This window comes from Saccostrea cucullata, unplaced genomic scaffold (assembly GCF_032062105.1).
Source record: "Saccostrea cucullata isolate Sc308-1 unplaced genomic scaffold, CSIRO_AGI_Scuc_v1 ctg10741, whole genome shotgun sequence".
NCBI lineage: Eukaryota > Metazoa > Mollusca > Bivalvia > Ostreida > Ostreidae > Saccostrea > Saccostrea cuccullata.
In genome coordinates this window covers 1-20,288 of record NW_026924160.1, presented here as the reverse complement: position 1 = coordinate 20,288, position 20,288 = coordinate 1, and the positions used below count along the sequence as shown (strand labels likewise).

Below are 20,288 nucleotides of genomic sequence, written 5' to 3'. Positions count from 1 at the left end.
TGCCAGATCTATCAACCTTTGACTTGTTTCATTTCCTTAAGTTAGAAAAACATCTATCAGAAAGAAAAAAACAAGTACAGCAAATCATAGGATCTGCCATATTTCAGTTTACGAAGGGTCATACTCAAAAATGTGTTCTAAAAACAATTAGAAGTTGAATAAAAAGGTTACGGACATGTGTTTTAATTAAAAGAGAATATTTTAGTTAAATCATTAAGACGAAATCATAGATAAGCGTTTTTTGTTTCTTTCCGAGCCCCGATGACATTATTTATTGAACGTCCCTCGTATAACCGTATGGGAGGCGAGGATATTAGTGAGTGAGCTCATTGTTCACAGTACCTCTAGTTTATCTATAAATCATTCATAGATGAAATTATTGAAATGAATATTTATCCCTACTAGTTTAGAAGCATAATCATTATTTAGATTTAAAAAATATAAATGATATTTTATTCGTAATATTTTTTCATTGTGTGGTTCCGTATTTCGTTGTTTTTTTTTATTTTGCTTTTTTTTGACTTATCAAATAAATGATGTTTAAGGTTATTTCTTTCTGTTGAAGCATGCACAGAACCAGCCGCTGACATTGTGTTTGTTCTGGACTCCAGTGGTAGTATCGGTTCCAGGAACTTTCAGAGCATTCTATCCTTTGTTCGGGACATGACCAGTTCATTTGATTTTACCAATGGAAAAACAAAAGTGTCTGTTGTAACCTTCAGCTCTCGAGTTTATGAAGCATTCCCTTTAAATGCATATCAAACTGCCTCCGCAATTGGGGATGCTGTTTCCAGAGTACCATATTATGCAGGTGGCACAGACACCGCCTCAGCACTTCGGTATGTGGAAAACAACAGTTTTATTGCATCGAAAGGGGCAACAATGAATTCCAGCAGAATTGTAATCGTAATAACAGACGGACAATCTAACAATCCTGCCGCCACAAAAGTAGCTGCTGAAGCGCTGCGATCTATCGGAGTCACTACTTATTCTATCGGCATCGGAAGTGGAATTGGACAAAGAGAGTTAGAAAATATTGCCTCTGATATCAATCACGTATTCAGAGTGTCCGACTATAATGCTCTTCAACAGGTCCAGCTATCCCTGGGTGGTGAAAATTGTCATGGTGAGTTGTGTTCATTTGTCGGGTTAGCCCAATATTTTTTTTGATTACAGGAAATAAGTGATTCAGTTTATTCCTGCTTTACTGTCAAATTTTCTGAAAGCTGCAAATCAATGTTGATTTTATATGAGTTCGTCATTTTGCAGTTGTTGATATTGACTTGCCATGGGAGTCATCTGGAAAATCTCCAAATTATCTCTGGAATAGTCCCAACACTCGAGCAACTCCAGTAGATATTGAGACGTCGGCATACACACTCCTCTATTATATGAAGAGTCAGCAATATGTTCAGGCGCAGAAAATACTGAAATGGATTCTAAAACAAAGAAATGCAAATGGAGGCTTTGCGTCTACTCAGGTAATTTTGAATCAATAGACAAAATTTTATCTCTGTTACTTCTAGGGTCGAGTTTCAAGCAATAGTACTAGGAAAAGGCAACTGTAATATCTACCGTGATTATGAACTTGTCGTTGCATTACATAATTTAAAAATTTATTTCAAAAAGACTAAAAGAAATACAAATAAAAAATATGAAATAATAATACTTTTAAATATATATAAATCTCAATTTAAATCAATATGCAAATATAGTAATATTTACTGTTATACAACATTTTATTCATAAGGACACCGTTCTGGCCTTACAAGCATTGTCCGAACTTACACATTCCCCGTCTGTAAATTCACACCTAGACTTAAATGTCAAGGTCAACACTCACAATGAAAGTCACAGTTTCAATGTCAATGAGAGAAACAAGATGGTACTTCAGAAATTTCAGGTAAGATATCGATTGCCAAACATATTTGAACAGCATATTTGAGACCCAATTAGATAATTTTAAAAATTTGAACTAAATTTACTATTCATATAATTAAGGAAAAATATATTGCCTTGTTATTCTATACCCTTTATCCATAGGATAAGGCATTCCTAGAAAACAGTATGATATTCCTGCAAAGAATAAGATTATTTTTGGAGGGAATAAAATTTTATGTGGAGTCGGTTATAGTTTGAATGGAATTTTCCTTTTTCTATTTTCATAATGCATTTCCCAACATCGCATTTATTTTGCATTATACAGCCCTCTGGAGTTCCAGACATGGTTAATGTTACAGCAAGTGGTCACGGAGTGGCTTTGGTCCAGGTAAGTTATAGTGCTTTCTATAACAGGTCGAGACCACTACCTTATAGGCAATTTTCAACACCTGACGATGTCTTTGTCACACCCGTTCTCCAATCAAGTGAATGAGTCCCAAAGCGTGACAGTCTAGTACGTGTTTACGATTCAATGGTGACACATGGTTTTCGTCGGTTTACTGCACAATATTTAACTCGTCACCGGAAAACTGGAGAGCTTTTTTACCACTTGAAATTGAAAGATTATATTCTAAAGACATTGCTTCATGCTCACATTTAATATTAGACTTGTTTTAGATGATTAATAGTTGCTTCGAATACCGTACAAACGCTTTGACGTTTACATGTACGTGTACATAAAACACTTTCTGATAATATTGAGGAATTAAATAATAATTGCAAACCTTCTCCTGCTGTGTAAACCAAGGACCTATATATTACATGTACCTGCTAAAACTATCTACAAGTATATCACGTGAAAAAAAAAATCAATGTTTTATCGACACGATAGCACCTACGTCTCTTTGAACAATGGTTTAGGCCGATGTAACTATTATAAGTTGATATAAGTCTTCATAAAGCAAATTTTGTAAATGTGAGCATAGAAATGAAAGATTGTACATCATTTTAAGTATTTCTTTCACAAATCTCAAAAAAGAATTGAAAATAAGTTTCCAAGGGACAATTGAAGTTGCCCTTTATTTTTAACACAGCTGGGTGTGCTTGCAGTAGCCCACAATGCATTGCGGTTCATTCAGCAGTAGGTAAAAACAGGTAGCTAATTTACAAATTTATGCTGACGTCAGAAAATCTAGTGGTCTCGACATGAATAATAAATGGGTTTTTTTTTGCTCAAATTCCAATACAAAGAAGATTTTAATTACAGTAATACCCTAGTTCCTATAATGCTATATCTGCTATCTTGATTTTTTAAAAGATCAGTTGCATTTAGATGATTACAAATATTAATATATTAGAATACTTGTGTGTACAGTCAGAATGTTTTTAAAACAAGGTTAGTTAATTTACGAGTTCCATTTTTATTGAAAAAGCAGCTGTCAATGATATCAAAAAGCCTGGACTTTAATTAATTTGACTTAGGTAAGACCTTGCGATTTCAAATTGTCCTAAAGTCCCTTGGATTTTTTAAGTATCCACATCTGATTCACACCACTTCTTGAATAAATTGCTGCTCAGTACTCTATACATTGACATGCTAAACTGATAATATAGTGACAGAATACTTTTCAATACACGTAAACTTTAACATGTTCTCTTTAAGGTGGCAGTGAATTATAATGTTCAGGAACAAATAGAAAAACCAGCCTTCTTGATCGATGTAACAAGTCTGAAAGAAACTATGGAAACTATAACTACAAAGATATGTACAAGGTACAAAAGCTTTATTTAACAAAAAAAAATGCCAAGTTCTACGTGTATTTATGTATATATTACAAGTAGGATAATTTACTTTTATCTAGATTACAAATATTACCGAATTGTTTAGGTATAACACATCTACAGCTGTGGGGAGCGGTATGGCTATTGTAGAATACGGCGTCCCGTCGGGATATGAAGCTGACATGGAGAGCATAAGCTATCATCAAAATCTCAGGAAGTCAGAACTCGATGACAGAAACGTGGTACTATATTTTGATGAGGTCAGTAACTCCTATATTACTTATCTGAAAATAGGAGAAAAAATGGAAAATAGGTATACTGTAAAATCAGTTTTTCAGTATTTACTTTAAATTTGTGCACCGTTCTTTTTTTTATATAAAATCGTGGGTTAGAATTTTTAAATGTTAAAATTTTCACAAATATTTGATGGAAAAACATTTAATAAATACATGTAACCTTTTTATATATTTATAGATCACCAGGAATGAAGCTTGTGTCACGATTAATGTGGAAAGAAGCACTTTGGTTGCAAATATAAAACCTTCACCTGTACGAGTGTACGAGTATTATAATCCAGGTACATAATTTGGTTCCCTTTCACAATTGTGGTTTTATCAACTTTTTATGATATATCCGAAAAGGTCTTTAAAATGACATATGCCTTGGATAAAAGAAAACTCATTTAGATTTTCTTTAGAAATCAATTAAGGATGAAATGAAAAACTGTTTTTAAATTATTTTTATGCTCTGTGAAATTTGCACTAGCGAAGAAAGCTTTATTTTATGAAAGGAAAGCAAACACTTATGAGTTAGCATAGTTTCCATGTGTGATTGGTTGCTCTTTGATTTTCCTTTTGTGTCTATAACCTGTATTTTTTGTAACAATGTCAAAAGCATGACATTTAAATGTATAGAATTTTAAAAAGGTAAATATGAATTTAGACAATTTCTACTATTCTGCTAAATATTTAACCGTATCATATACCTCTACAGCCTTGAATCGTTTTATCATTAAGTCAAGATTTGAATTTTAAAAAAGTGTATAGAGCATGGTTTCATTATGTCTATTGTGTTTTTCCAGAACACCAAGTAACAACCTTCTATACACCTTCCATCTTGAAGCAAACCAGTTACTGTGATGTTTGTCCATCTTGTCGATGTGTAAGTCGAAAACCTCCTCATGGACCAAAAAGATCCCTTTCTATAGTCTTAGTTTCAAAGTTTTGAGTGGAATATATATACTAAAAGCAGATATCGATATTGTACATGATTTAACGAAATTAAGAGACTTCTTTGATATTACTAGTATTTTATGTCCCTGGCAGTGTAATTTTACATAGAAACGAGAAAAATCCAATGAAAGATAGCATAGTTTTCATATAGTAGAATAAATGTGAACGTTATTGTACTTAAGTGAAAAATCATATACTTATGTATATATCAGCATTTTTTCTTATCTGTATTTTGTAGGGGACAAAGACGAAATAAAGACTACCCATCGATTAAATGAAAGATTAAACTTTTTATTGTGTATTTTTTTTCCAATAAAATAATTTCCAATATTCATTTGTTAACATATTGTCGTCCTTGATTCACAAAAACAACAAAGTCGATACAATGACCTTGTTAACAAATACAGTTTATCATTAAGTCAAATGCTGACTGACTTTTTTCATACTGATTGTAAGGATATTTACACACTGAGTTGTCCACGGTTTTTCCCTTGTTTTTCGCCCAAACATAACATGGAGCACATTGTGGGTGACCGGTCGGTAAGGGATGCTCACTCCTCCATTCCCCCTGATCTCACCTCTGATGTTTTGGAAGTCCGTGTTTGTTCCAGCCTCTATTTTGTAATGTTTAATGGACTTTTGAGATCGAATACATGAAATGAAACATCATTTGTTATCTTCACAACTTTCATATCTATATAAATGAAAAAAAAATATTCGAACAGGACGTAAAACTACAGAAATCATTACGGCAAAAAGAATTATTTATTAACATACAAGACATTTCTGAGATGTCAGAAGATGGAAAAGGAACAGTTACATCAATAGGCGAATGTGTGAAGGACGGGGGGTAAACGTAGTATGGTTTTTTATTTTCATATGTTAGAATAAGCTTATCTTTTTAAAAATAAATGTTACATCAGTTCCCAACTTATTAATTTGACCTTCTTTCAGATTGTGAGAAAATGTCTTATCTTATCTAACCAAACTGAGGAAACAACCTGGACAGTGCATTCATATTATGCAGGAAATTTGCATTTAATAAATGTTATGGCATGGAGTCTTTTCTTACCTTGCTCCTATTACTAATATGTGAGTTTTTATTGTTTGTTTGTTTTCTTTTTTTTTTTTGAAAGTTGACTTAATGCTAGTTTTCAACAAAAATAAATGACAATCATTGTTTTGATACAGTGCGTAAGTATATTCCCGTCTTTTGAAAAATCTGATAATGTTGATGAAATTGAAATTCGAAATCATGGATATTTGGTTGTGAAATTTGATCACCTAGAAAATATTCATCAGGTAAGACAGATTTTCAATAGTACAAAATTCCGGCATCGTGGAGACTGAACATGACTGTGTAAATTGATGCAATAAGGAAAAAAAAATTATTTCTAATTTAACAGAATTCAAAATTCCATGTAAGGACCCTCTCTACACCATTGCAAAATGTTCTGGACATTAAGGATATCCGATCCTCAGCCAGGAAGGATAACTCCAAAAATTAATATTTTATTTGAAATGCATCAAAATGAAGCTTGAAAATGAAATTTTTTCATGCAACAATTTTCATCTAATTCATCTTTATAAGATGCAAGGTCTTTGGAAGTCTTAGAAATGGTCGTATTAAAGTTGACATTTGTACCCTATAAAAGGAGGAAAAAAAATAATACACTTTTAGAGAAATAAGATTTTCTTGAATCCAGACTTAGATTCCAATGCTTATTAGCATGATATGAAATGAGAAGTGATTTGTGGTGTCTTGCAATGATAGCAAAAGCCTTTTACACTATGTATTATAAGATACATGACAGAAATAGAAGACAAAAAATACCAAATAAATAAAATAAATCATGACAAATTCTCTGAATGCCTGGATACCTATAGTTTTTAAACCTAAAATATATTTGTTGATCAATTTGCAATTAGAAAATGCATTGCTGATATTTTGGAGATTTGACCATTTTCCCTATATAATACGATAAACTTTAATCTTTAACTTTGAAGAAACACTGTGGATAAATTTACATAACTTTGTGGATTCAGAGTTATTCTTATGAGTATTTTTGATTACTAAACTGCTAATTTTATAAACCTGAGGATCGGACTACCTTAAGAAACATTTTTGTATTAAAGTAATAATATTGAGCTTTACTATTTAAATTTAACCCCAGGAAAAATATTCAAACACAAAATAGTATCAGTGAACAGAATCACTGTTATTTACTTTCACAGAGACAATACTTGCAGATAACATGTTTGATTATTTTATATTGTCTTTAAAATGTTAAGAATACATGGCACCTGATCCCACGTTTTGAAGGTCCGTGTTTGCTCTGATCCTATTTTGTATTGTTTTTATGGACTTTTGATCTTAAATACTGTTTCGTTATCTCCATGTGTTTCATACTACTTCATACTACGGAAGCCCATTTAGGACCTATAAAAATATTTTTGAAATTTGATATAACGAATTGTCGAATTTGTTATAACGAATTTAATTCATTATAACAATTTCTTTGAATTTGTTATAACGATTTTAATCTGTTATAACAAATTTGTTGAATTCATTATAACGAATTCTTTAATTTGTTATAACGAATTAAATTCGTTAAAACGAATTCAAAAATTTGTTATAACAAATTAAATTCGTTTAAACAAATTCCAAAGTTTGTTATAACGAATTAAATTCGCTTAATCAAATTCAATAATCAGGGCCTACAGAAATATATATATATATATATTCGATATAGCGATTTGTCGAATTCGTTTTAACGAATTTAATTCGTTATAATAAATTATGGAATTCGTTTAAACGAATTCAATTCGTTATACAAGTTTAATTCGTATTAACAAATTTTTGAATTCGATATAACGAAATCAACAAAGAACAAGATATGGTTTCCATAAAAATTTTGCCCTGTGATTTTCTAAAAAAATGAAACTGGTGTAAAAGTTGAAAACTCTTGCTTTCTGAATAATTGAAATTCAATGCAGAAAAAATCATACAAATCATTTTTCTTACATGTGTTTTAAAATGCTAATTTTGACGTCATAAACATGTGCATTTTGCCATATTTTCTTCCAAAGTTGCAGAAGACACCAATTTTCAATGGAATTTTCTTTCAAATAATATTGTCCACAGTCATCGCCCACAATGATCTTGAGATATGTGATTTGTTATTGACTTTTGCACTAAATATCAAAAAATTAAATTGGGCGACGGCTGTGGACACTATTTTCTAAAGGAAAATCACCCTTGAAATGGGCCATTTTGAGGCTTTTTCTGTTGAAAATAGATAAATGCATCACATTAATGACGTCATATTTGCAGAATGGTAAGCATTCATGCCATATTCTTTCCTGACTTATCACAGTCATATACTTAACTAATATTTAAGCCAGTTTCAAAACTATTTGATATTATTACATTTTTAGGGCGCAATAAAGCAAAAACCATACCTTCTTCTTTGTTATAACAGATTAAATTCATTATAACGAATTCAGAGAAATTGTTATAACGAATTAAATTCATTATAAAAAAAATTCGACAATTCGTTATATCGGATTCAAAATATTTTGCGATAGGTCCTAAATGGGCTTCCGTAGTTTAGCTGAATTAATTACAATTGAGTAATATACTGTAAATTTTAATTTTTAGAATATATATGTAAGGGCAACTCACTTTTACTGCAGAAGAATACCATAGAATCAGAACTCAGTAGTGTAGAGAAGGTTCTGTTTTATCCATGGTGCTGTGCTGTTTTATGCCCCTGTAATCGAAGATTTGGGGTATATCGTCTATGCCCTGTCCGTCCGTCTGTTTGTCTAACTGTCTGTTTATCTGCAAAAACTTTAACCCTGTCCATACCTTTTGAGTGGGTGGGGCTGTGGCTTTCATATTTCACAGGAGTATTGCTTGTGACAAGATCTTTCTCTCAGTACCACCAAATTTGACCTTGTGATCTTGACCTTTGAGTTTGACCCACTTTTACCAAAATTTTACGGACATTAACCGTAGTCATAACTTTTGAAAAAAATGGTGCTAAGGCTTTTATAATTAAAATGTACATTAACTGTGACAATACATTTCATTTGAGTTTTAAAATATTTGACCTTGACCTTAGAGTCTAGCCCACTTTTAAAACACACTAATCTTGAACATAACTTTTGAACTGTAAGTACTTTGGCTTTCATATTTCACAGGTATATGCCTTGTGATAGGACCTTCCTTAAACACCAACAATTTTGATTATTGACCTTATACCTTGATCTTAAAGTTTGACCCACTTAAAAAATACTTTATCCTGGACCAAAACTTTTGCACCATTAGTAATATGGCTTTCATATTTCACATGTGTATTCCTTGTGAGAAGACCTCCTTTCGGTTACAACAAATTTGATCTTTTGACCTTGACGTTGGATTTTGACTTGCATTTGAGAAATTTCAATCATCCTACGCTGCCATACGGGGGCATCAGTGTTTCACAAACACATCTTGTTAAAAATATAAATTTCCAGAATCTATACAACATTCTAAACTTAAAACTTGATTATGTTTTTAGTTAGGATTTGATTGATTCATCATGGTAATTTGTTAAAGGCAATTATTCGTTATCTAAGTTTATAATATTTTAAGCTTGTAAAAACTTTGAACTGCGAAAAATATTCATTAATATTATAATAAGCAACAATAAGATGTTTGGAAATCGTGAATCTCAGTACAGATTGGTATCTTTTAACGCATCCGTTGTTTAAGAGATGCTTTAAAAAATGTGTTTAAGAGTAACAGGCTATATTAACATTTTTCATACACTATCTAGGCGTGAACGCCATCGAAGCTGACTGTCCAGATAATTGGATAAAGCATAGTGGACAATGTTACTTATTTGTGGATCATACAATGTTAGACTGGAACGACGCTTTGGTAAATTGTGTATTCTGATACATGTTTCTTTTCACAGTTTACAAATTTTTTCAAAGAAACCTCGAAGAATCACATGTACTCAGAACTTTCAGAAAGAATATAGAACTTTCGTAAAATGTTCTGTCATCTTACTTGAAAATTGAACAGCGTTCCTTTATATCAGAATTTTAATGAAACTTGCCATCAAATATAATAACCATTGATTGTATATTCCACTTAATGATAAGGAATTGAATAAAACGTTTATACATCATAGAACTTCTGTAAAAACTTTGAATCTGAGCTTGCTGAAGTACAGACGTCAATTGAAGAAAACTTTTTAGCGCAGCACGTGAGGCAACTTGGAAAAGGAAGTAAGCTTCAACCTTAAGCATCATTAACAAAAAATACATTCTAGTGGTACATGCAAAGACCAAGAAACATATCAAGCCTGATGAAAATTGTTTCAGCTCAGGAGTTGACGTTTTTCTTAATAACAGACATTTGCGAAGTATGATCAAAAAGTTTGCGAATTATTCCTATAATTACAAACCCACAATTCAGATTAGAATATTTACCTTTGCCAATGTCTTTCCTTTTATGACAGTACTAATTAAAACCGTGCAAGACATTTGGAAAGTCTTGACTATGACGTCATATGACGTCGTATATATACGTTATGTTGCAATTCAACAACAAACTCTAAATAGTGCATTTTGTTTTTGCTATGTGAATACAAATAGAAATATGAGAAATAAAATGTCATATTTTTAGAGTTTCATTGGGACATGACATGGAAGTCGGTACTTGATCAAATCTACTAAAGCACCCTTCGGGCGTTATTGAATTCGATCATGTGACCGATTTCATATCCCAATGAAAGTCTCAAAATGATATCTTATTTCTTAAATAAAATTTGGCACATATATAGTCATACACATGTTCTGTAAATAGCACATGATAATGTTTTGCTTCATGATTGTAACTTCACAATGTGAAAATGAAGTCAGTGTTTAGGTGACTTATGACAAAAAATGCATGGTTGACACAGTCTTACTCGAGCAACGAAGGGCTGTAAAGTTTAACGCATAACTTGGAAATTCCTATGCAGTAGCATATAATAATTTCTACAAGGTTTATGAAGACAAATTCAATAATTGATTGTTTTAGTGAAGGAAGACGGATGGTTAAAAATGAAATTTGTTTTGATGTCCAGTGAAAGAAACCTGGGGAAGATTGATTGATTAATTGTATGTTGTTTAACGTCCCTCTCGAGAATTTTTCACTCATATGGAGACGCCACCACTTCTCGATGGAGAACTTCTTCAATTTTGCCCTATTCTCGGCACAAGGGTCATTGAGCAGTGAGGGATCTTTTTCGTGCCAGCACCTACAGGTACTGCGACACGGGACCTCGGTTTATACGGTCTCGTTCGAAGGACCGGTCTTCACGTCCAAAAGTGGGATTCGAACCCGCGACATAAGGATAAACTCCTTTGCGACTCTAGGGCAGACGTTCTAACCACTATGCCACCCCTTGGAAAGAGATGTGTCCTTAGTTGAGCAATTTATGAAAGATCACCAATTAGTTATGACGTTATGAATAGAAAAATAGTTGAACATCCTAACAATAATAATTGTAAATATTAAATCCCTAAAATATCGTGTAATATATCAGATATGATTAAAGTATATATCCCTATTAGATAAATGACGTTCCTAAGTCAGAGGACTCGGTATGTGATGGCCACAATGTTCTTTCTGGGAAAAGATATCCTTATCCACCTATCCTTTTTCCAACATTAGATTACTTCTGACAAATAACTGTTCTTGTTATGTAAAATAACTTGAATGGTAAGATATATGACTCTAAAATGTTTTATCTTCTGTAAACAGAATGCTACGGAGCATGTCACGTGAGTGTCTGGACCACGTGATTTGCGCATGGGCAGAACCGTGACAGATGTGCATTAAATTCGGAGAGGAATTACTTTACAAGTTTGGCTTTCCAGAAAGCCTTAAATGTCATCTCTTTGGCTCCATCTGTGTCAAAGAATAAACAGTGGAATGTAACATTTTTCTATTAAAGACAGAATATTTTTATTATTATTTTAAGGGGAATGGTAATTAGATATTGAACACAGGAAAAGGGGTAGCTTTCAAACTCCAAAATCGTATGTTGTAGATGGGAAGGAAAGGTTTAAAGTTTTTGATTTTTTCTGAAAAACCATTTATTTGGAGAAGACATGACTATATATACTAAAAGAAAAAGTATGGATAAGGGAGATGACTTGCAGTGAACTTGCATTTACAACAGTGAAAGGTTAAAGGGCCGGGCAGGGACTCAGATTTGAAGAAAACATATTTTTCTGAAATTTTCTAAATAATATCACGATTCATGCTTAAGCATTTCACACTGAACTATATATAAATCGTGTTTAGAAAACTCTTTTATATGGAAAATCCTAAAACTACTAATTTTGGGACACGTTTGATTGAAACATATTCGGTTAGAAAATCAGCCAGAAAAGTTGTGTGAGATACATATAAAGATTTTTGACCTTGTCGTGATTTGAATTTTGCTCGTTTAAGGATTTTTTTTCAAATATTTAAATTTAATTATTTTTGCATAAAAAATATTTGAGAGTGTTACTTTTATCTGTATATTATGGTGTTCTGCAGACTTCAGTCATTTCGCCCGGTCCATTAAATCAAAATTATTGCCGTTATAAGTCATTTTGTGTCTAAATATATTATATAAAAGAATTTGATGCATTAGAAATGGAGTTCAAACTAACAGAAAAGGGGGGTTGAGATCTTTTTACCGTTAGAAAATCAGCCAGAAAAGTTGTGTGAGATACATATAAAGATTTTTGACCTTGTCGTGATTTGAGTTTTGCTCGTTTAAGGTTTTTTTTTCAAATATTTAAATTTAATTATTTTTGCATTTAAAATATTTGATAGTGTTACTTTTATCTGTATATTATGGTGTTCTGCAGACTTCAGTCATTTCGCCCGGTCCATTAAATCAAAATTATTGCCGGTATAAGTCATTTTGTGTCTAAATATATTATATCAAAAGAATTTGATGCATTAGAAATGAAATTCAAACTAACAGAAAAGAGGTGTTGAGATCTTTGTACCGTTAGAAAATCAGCCAGAAAAGTTGTGTGAGATACATATAAAGTTTTTGACCTTGTCATGATTTGAATTTTCCTCGTTTAAGGTTTTTTTTTTTCAAATATTTAAATTTAATTACTTTTGCATAAAAAATATTTGAGAGTGTTACTTTTATCTGTATATTATGGTGTTCTGCAGACTTCAGTCATTTCGCCCGGTCCATGAAATCAAAATTATTACCGGTATAAGTCATTTTGTGTCTAAATATATTATATCAAAAGAATTTGATGCATTAGAAATGGAATTCAAACTAACAGAAAAGGGGGGTTGAGATCTTTTACCGTCATACTTTAGTATGTGAAAGGATTATAATCTTCATATAGGCATGTATCTAACTTTGGAATAATTACATTTTTGAAAGAAAATTTGGATGTCAATTTAAAATACGTTAAACATAAAGGAAAGAATGAATTGGCAATTAATTTCATACCTTCGTATACTATTCAGATAAAATCAATGAGCAATTCATATTTTCCGAGAAATTTTTTTAAATTCACATAATATAATTATAACTAAAAGAATTTTAAATGCATTTGTATTTGTTAATTTATTTAAAAACACACTCAAGATAGTAACAGCAGCTGACCAAGTTCCACTTAGCGCAATATGATAGTAAAATTTAAAAGGTATCAGCTAAAATTAAGCATTCACGAATTATCTGGAAAAAATCCCAATTTGCCAACCCTGAATTTACGACTGTTTTAGGAATATATTTTAATTTTGGCTTCATTTCAATGAAATAGAAAAGGTGATTTGAATACTTTTTTGCTATTAATACAATTGAAAATTGTATAAAAAATGATTGCAAGTTCTTTTATTATACCGGGGTATATGATTAAAAAGAAAACTGTAAACATTCAAGAAAATACTCGATCATACTCTTTGTGAGACAGAGTTTTCTTCCAATGCTAGTAGTTTTTTTCAAATATATTCTTGTCTCTTCTTATCCCCATACATGTATTTTTATTATGGAAAAATGGCAATAAATTATAGAATGACAACCTTAAAAAAGTTTTCGACATCAATTCATAGCAGTTTATAGTACTAAATGTAAATGTATTAACTTTGATGTTGTTTTTCTGTTAATTCTTGGATCCACGCCTCAGCAGATCATTTGTGATTTAACGCGCTGACCTAGTTAGAATATTCCATCTGGTGCACACCATAGATCATTTACGCAGTAGCCTACATGTAAACATGATTAAATAAGTACATATATTTTGAACACCATGGCGATATTGTGTGTCTGGTCCTCTAGCTGTGATTCCTGTGCAGCCCTTTTTCTTTTCCAATGTTTGGGTCGCTCATTGTTTACCTCTCTATATTTAGAAAATCGCATCATCATCAAAGTGACCACTCGGTGCTCCTCGGATAGTACTTGCCCCGCACGAGCGTAATCATCCGAGGCTTACCGATTTTTAATGGCTGCTTACACTGGGACCTCACATCCGGAAATCAAACTTAATGTGTCATCTCTCGTGAGAGATGACAAACACTGAAAACTTACTTTAATTATTTTATGGAAGCTATTCAATTAGTTCGCGAACTTTTTGATCATCTCTCGTATATATATTTAAATTTCTCTAGGGATGAGAGTACATTACCTAGTATAACTTTTTTTATTTTTTATCATGACTGGCCCCCATTTATTTAATTTTATAGACGGGTTCTGGCTCGGTGGAAGTGACATTATTTTGGAAGGGGAATGGATGTGGATGACAAGTAAAACACTTCTTAGTATGGGGTACACAGCCTGGATGCCAGGGGAGCCAAATAATGAAGGAAATAATGAGCATTGCTTGGAAATAAAATGGAACAGTTTTCTTTGGAATGACACACCATGCGACCAGCAACGCCATTTTATTTGTGAAAGAGAGTAAGTGTCTAAAAATTAATTGACTTTATTTCATATGACTGTTTCTAATGGTACATGTATCTAATGGCTTCACGCCTGGTCAGCTGTACGTCTGAATAGAACAGTCATGTTTTGAGTTATCAATGCGGCGTTGTTTTTTCCATTAACGTATGAATATCCATATTTGTTTTTTTCACTTGGAACAAAAAATATTGTACAAAATATCTTACCATATCGTACTTTTTTCTTACATGTGATCGGTGTCGTATGGTGAGACTTCTACCATAGCCAGATATCCCTCTGAAGGCTGGCTATATAGTGAAACTTCTCCCGGCAAAGACTCACTTTAAAGCGAGTCTTTTCCTCTTCTGGTCGAGACTTTTCCTCAAACAAAGATTCCCAAATAATTATTTTTACTGTAAAACAATGTTTATATACTAACGTTTCAAAGGCAATATAATAACAATAAGTTAATATATCTTAACAGAGTTTTAAAATTGTAAATAAAAATTTTATTATTTTCTTAAAATTTTGGTCAGTCAAACCCTTGCCTAGGTCCATTATGAGAGAAATAGAAATGATAATAACAAGCACAATATTTTTATTTATTTAAAAAAATGTATCAATTTATTTTTTATTTATTTTTATTATTTTTTCTGGTCTGATTATTCAGAAGAGTTTTAAATGCCTGATATTTGTTTATATTTGTTTATTACCTTTGGCCAAATTTAGTCAATTTTTGTATAAAAACAGAAGTCAAACAATTTGTATGACATATGTCAATCAAAATATGAAACAATGATAGATATATTTGAAAACAAGTCATTTTAACAACAATGGAAATCACGAAATGCTGTATTTAAACAGGATTATTTAAATCCCAGTTACTTCAACTTCTCTGTCAGTAGCTTGCCTCGGTTTAAGAATATGCAGAAAATTATGGTCGATTAAAGTTTGATAACACGTTCCTAAAAATATATTTTTGTAATCCATAATAATTCACCAAAATCATTCATAATTATTATTTTGATTTCTATTTTTAAAATGACTCTAAATGACTCTAACAATAAACAGGCATTAACTGACATTGTGATACATGTGTCAGCAAATTAAAGAATTTCCGTTGGGATTAGAAAAAGAATATTACACTAATGAGTGATGATGTACCTCATTTTTGAGAAAATTGTTAAATTATTAACACTTTATTTTAAGATTCTTGAGGGGTATCATATTTTATAGAGGATTGTGCTGTCTGGTTTTAAAAAAGAAAACATTTTTTTTAAAATGATTTGAAATATTTATTTGTAGATCTCGTCCCGGGGGTGATGTCGTTGGCTGATTGGTTTCAACTCCACAGATAAAGACGTTAACTGTATATATAAAGTATAAAGGAAAACTTCATGAAAAGACTGTTTTTGAATGCATGGCAAATATTTTATTAATTTCAAAGGATTCAATTTGTGAAGTAAATGCATAAACCTATTGAAGTGATTGGCCATCAGTGCCAAACACAATTCTTTTATTCTGCTAGATTGGGTTTTTGGAAAAGAAAATGTCTCTGCGCGCAAAGTCCGGTTTTGTATTTTACTAGCAGAAACCGGGTTACAGATTGCGATTCCCTATCCAAAATAGAAATCAAATGTACTCCCATTGGGAGTCATCCTATTTATATCATTACTGAAAAAAAGCACATGGTAAATAATAATGGCCGCAATTCAAGTAAAGATATAGAAAAACTCGTGGTTTTACGGGAAGGGGAAGAGGACTTTTGGAATATATCAAGCAGTGCATAGTACGATGATAGACACTGCTATCAGAACCTTATCTTCCATTTTTATTATTTTGACAGGAGAGAAATATTGCGGGGTAAAACACGTGGGAATACGTAGTTTATTTACAATTTTATAAGATATGTATTAGCGTGAGTATAAGAATAAAGAAAGTATTCTACATGTATTACAAAAGTATCATAATACTTGTATTACCAAATTCTCGTTATACATTTACGTTTCTTCGAGTTAATGAAAAGCTTGCGTAAAATAAAAACATGTTCAAGAAGAATTCGACATCACATTTACCGATTACTACGCTGACTTTTAATAGATCATTAAAAAGATATGTATATTCCTAGTATATGAATTCATAAATGTATCATCTTCAAATCTTCTCTGATTTAGACCACGTGTAATACTCATTTCTTTATTCCTGAGTATGTGACTATAACCGCCATAGCAGACAGGACAAGGTATTGCGTCTACCCCATACCCGTTTTAAGGTTGCCAGGCGTGAAAAAATACTTCAAAACTACGTTATATGGTAAAGTGAGAGTAACTTTATTTCTATTTTGTTGGCTTCCAACAGAAGCTTCAAATCTACTGAGATCATTCTGTTAAGAAAAGTTCATTTCTAATCCAATACTTTTTCGCACAAGAACTTTTCATCTCTAGAAGGTAATCTATCCATTAGATTATAGTTTTTCTCCCATACGATGGCACCAAAATCGGTCAGAATGCGGCATGATGTGATATCAATGCCATTGAATATCAAACTTCCGTCCAACCATCGCCATTGTCCTGCGGCGATATCCCACTGACCTCCCACCCAAAACTTCAGGCCAGTGAGGTATCCACTCAGTTTCTCTGTAATAATATCACAGGGAAAATGTGCATAATTATTATTTCAATACCCATCAGTACTAAGACAAATACATGTACCCTGGTATTATCAACTACAGGTACATATTTATTTCACTTGTTTCTGTTAAAAAATTGGACGTTTTCAAATACTCATTAAATATTTTTAATCAATGATCGATTATGTAGAGTTAAATTAAGAAATAAACAACAATGTTAAAAAGTTACCTTGGAAATGCACTTTTAGTTGGTCACGTGATCAAATCCTATGAAGCCCGAAGGGCTTCTCAGTAGATTTGATAACGTTCCAACTCAAAGTTCATTTCCCAGTGAACTTTTTAACATTGTTGTTTATTACTTATATTTACATTTGAAACGAATAAATTTCGAGTAAAATTGCATATATTACACGAAGGGGCCGCCGTATAGCCCTGTTATGACGCGCAATAAGTTGTTTGGTCAAAGTTAGTTCATTTGAATGTTTATATTCATGTTTAGCAGTCCAGTTCAGGAAATATCTGTATATAGTGAAAGAACAATGATCGCTGCTTAGAATAATCTAACTATTTCATAAGTTCTTACAATATTTGAAGTCAAAAGCGGTGGTATCGCCTGTTTTAGTTTACACAACTCCAAAGGAATTTTGGGTTAAAAAGGCAAGTGCGGTTTTAGATTAATTAGTCTTCAAAACCTTATTCACATCGAAAGAGAATTTATTGTGCATCTCGTGATTGAAAAATATCCCTATTGTTTATCATTTTATCTTTTTCATCTTTATTAACTTAGGAATATTCCAAAGCAAGTTTCACCGTGACAGACAAAAACACCTCGCTCTGTGATTCGGTCGCGCTATGACCTCTGACCCCCAAATAACATTCACACAGAATTAAACATATTTTTTCTTCAATAGGTTCATCTAAGAAAGATATTAGCAAATGTAAATACAAGGGGGTAAACAGATTTATTTGTTTGTTTAACTTTAGCCATTGTTTGTAAAGTTCTTAATAATATACATGTACCTTCTTTGATATAATTAATATGTGCCATGGTTGGAAGAATGGCCAGACGGTCTCCAAAACTTTCACAGTGACTCCTAGCGGTGGGAAAGTCTAGTTGTATTGGAAAAGGGCGATAACAGAAGTTAAGGACAGGTGAGTGGCGGTAGTTTGAAGGACAGGATCGGTACTCTGTAACCAAAGAAAATATTCTGTATCAAAGGAGATGGATGAACATGACGAGAGATAAGCCCATAGCGCGACAAACATGAAGGTGAAAAATTAAATCTCAATTATATCAAAATTTTCCTAAATATTTCATCTAACATTAAAGTATACTTTATGTAAAGTCTCTACAACTTGCACAAATCTCATGAAAATTGAAGTTATTTGCCTATGAAATATTATGAATACACGAAAGAGGACAAAACGAGTCATTTTTTCACACTATAACACTATTTTTCGTTATGAGTGGGTCTTCTCTCCATTTTTTTGAAAGGTAATCCTCAAAGTTTGCATAAAAACATACATATTTTGGTTTCCAAAATTATGGAGCAATGACCCACTGTACCTTAAAAATATAAGTTTATGACATAACTTTCGTATCTTTTCGAGAAAATCTTGAAGTCCCTTAAGTCAATGGTCATATCACAAACATGATTTAAATGCCACACTTCATCAGGACTTGTGTAGCGTAGTGGTTAGCGTGCTAGTCTCAATAGAGAATGCAACTCAGGATTTTTATTGCTAGGGTTCGAACGCAGTGGATGCCACATTATTTTTCTTTATAAAAGAATAAATTTCAACGAAAAATTTTCCTCAAAACTTTTTTTTTATCATGATTTTACAAAAATCAATGATGAGAACTTGAATATGATTTTTATATATCTGAAGCTTGTGGGTTTTTGCACGCTAAGTTCACCCATCTCCATAAATCGATAAAAACGTTAATATTTTCTCTCCACAATATTTGCCCTGATAATTCCTTTTAAAAAGTTGTTGGTTTTTTCGAGATGTTGAACCTCTGAAACGTGGAATTACTAGTAATACAAGTTATGTAATATAAAAAAGAAAACATTCAGCTTTTCTAATCTTTCGAGATCTTAATTTTGTTAAATTTCTTTTCTCTTTCTGGTACATATGATATATAGAATATTGGTTAACATTTCAGCATCAAATTAAATGACTAAGCATGTAAGAAAAACTTACTACTAATGTAATAGTCCACTCCTGACGAGAGTCGCACGCACTGCCCGGGACTCCCACTATACGAAATATTGCACGCAGAGGAAGTAAACCCCTGTGAAAATAAACGTGATTTGTTTTACGTAGTCCAACGAAACATAACAGCTCTGTTTCCAAAATTAATGTAAATGGGTCTGAACACATGTGTGTTTTTTTATCTCTATATCCTTCATTTGAAAGATGCTTTTCTTTAAATAATTCAGTATTATGAATAGAGCTTACATAAATATATTGTTAAAATCAATGACAAAGACTTCCTTCATACATCACTACAAATATTTCATTTAAATTTAAAAAATTGTTTTCAATTCTAAATGTTCTTTAAAGTTTTGAGTATTTAAACACGTACACGAGATGTAATTGTGCCATTCAGTCAACTGGATGATCACTGAAAGTATTAAAATGTAACTGAATGGAAGGCTAACCATTCAGTCACATTCCAGTCATTGTTCACTTGCGTGGCTACGATACATTTATACTGTTGTATAAATTAGTAATGCAGTGTATGGAAATAACGAACAGTATTCAAGTTCAAAAGTCCATTAAACAATACAAAATAGGACCAGAGCAAACATGAAC

General features: G+C 32.0%; 2 protein-coding genes and 1 long non-coding RNA gene across 3 annotated transcripts; 2 read left to right on the top strand and 1 right to left on the bottom strand.

Annotated features, from left to right (window-relative positions):
• The first annotated feature begins 297 nt into the window (after positions 1-297).
• Positions 298-5,174, top strand: LOC134265874 (alpha-2-macroglobulin-like protein 1). The gene is made up of 10 exons (XM_062748100.1): positions 298-316; positions 566-1,126; positions 1,270-1,481; positions 1,751-1,903; positions 2,207-2,269; positions 3,545-3,654; positions 3,770-3,923; positions 4,138-4,240; positions 4,745-4,824; positions 5,134-5,174. The coding sequence occupies exons 1-10, from the start codon at positions 298-300 to the stop codon at positions 5,149-5,151; spliced, it is 1,473 nt and encodes a 490-aa protein (XP_062604084.1). The 3' UTR covers positions 5,152-5,174.
• Positions 5,175-5,892: 718 nt separating this feature from the next.
• LOC134265876 (perlucin-like) lies at positions 5,893-16,239 on the top strand. The gene is made up of 5 exons (XM_062748101.1): positions 5,893-5,987; positions 9,719-9,822; positions 10,079-10,175; positions 14,644-14,857; positions 16,145-16,239. The coding sequence occupies exons 1-5, from the start codon at positions 5,951-5,953 to the stop codon at positions 16,173-16,175; spliced, it is 483 nt and encodes a 160-aa protein (XP_062604085.1). The 5' UTR covers positions 5,893-5,950; the 3' UTR covers positions 16,176-16,239.
• Positions 16,240-16,898: 659 nt separating this feature from the next.
• Positions 16,899-19,836, bottom strand: LOC134265875 (uncharacterized). Its single transcript, XR_009991845.1, has 3 exons — positions 19,674-19,836; positions 18,489-18,656; positions 16,899-17,475 (listed from the first exon to the last, which is right to left on the bottom strand). It is a non-coding gene; the product is annotated as an uncharacterized LOC134265875 (long non-coding RNA).
• Between the last annotated feature and the right edge of the window lie 452 nt (positions 19,837-20,288).

Bases quoted from the DNA above. Each gene is read 5' to 3' on its own strand.
- LOC134265874 (XM_062748100.1), top strand. The intron at 1,482-1,750 runs GTAATTTTGAAT...TTTATTCATAAG, and splicing joins GAGGCTTTGCGTCTACTCAG to GACACCGTTCTGGCCTTACA. The intron at 1,904-2,206 runs GTAAGATATCGA...TGCATTATACAG, and splicing joins TGGTACTTCAGAAATTTCAG to CCCTCTGGAGTTCCAGACAT.
- LOC134265876 (XM_062748101.1), top strand. From the start codon at position 5,951: ATGGAGTCTTTTCTTACCTTGCTCCTATTACTAATAT. The intron at 9,823-10,078 runs GTAAATTGTGTA...TATACATCATAG, and splicing joins TAGACTGGAACGACGCTTTG to AACTTCTGTAAAAACTTTGA. The intron at 10,176-14,643 runs GTAAGCTTCAAC...TTAATTTTATAG, and splicing joins GAGGCAACTTGGAAAAGGAA to ACGGGTTCTGGCTCGGTGGA.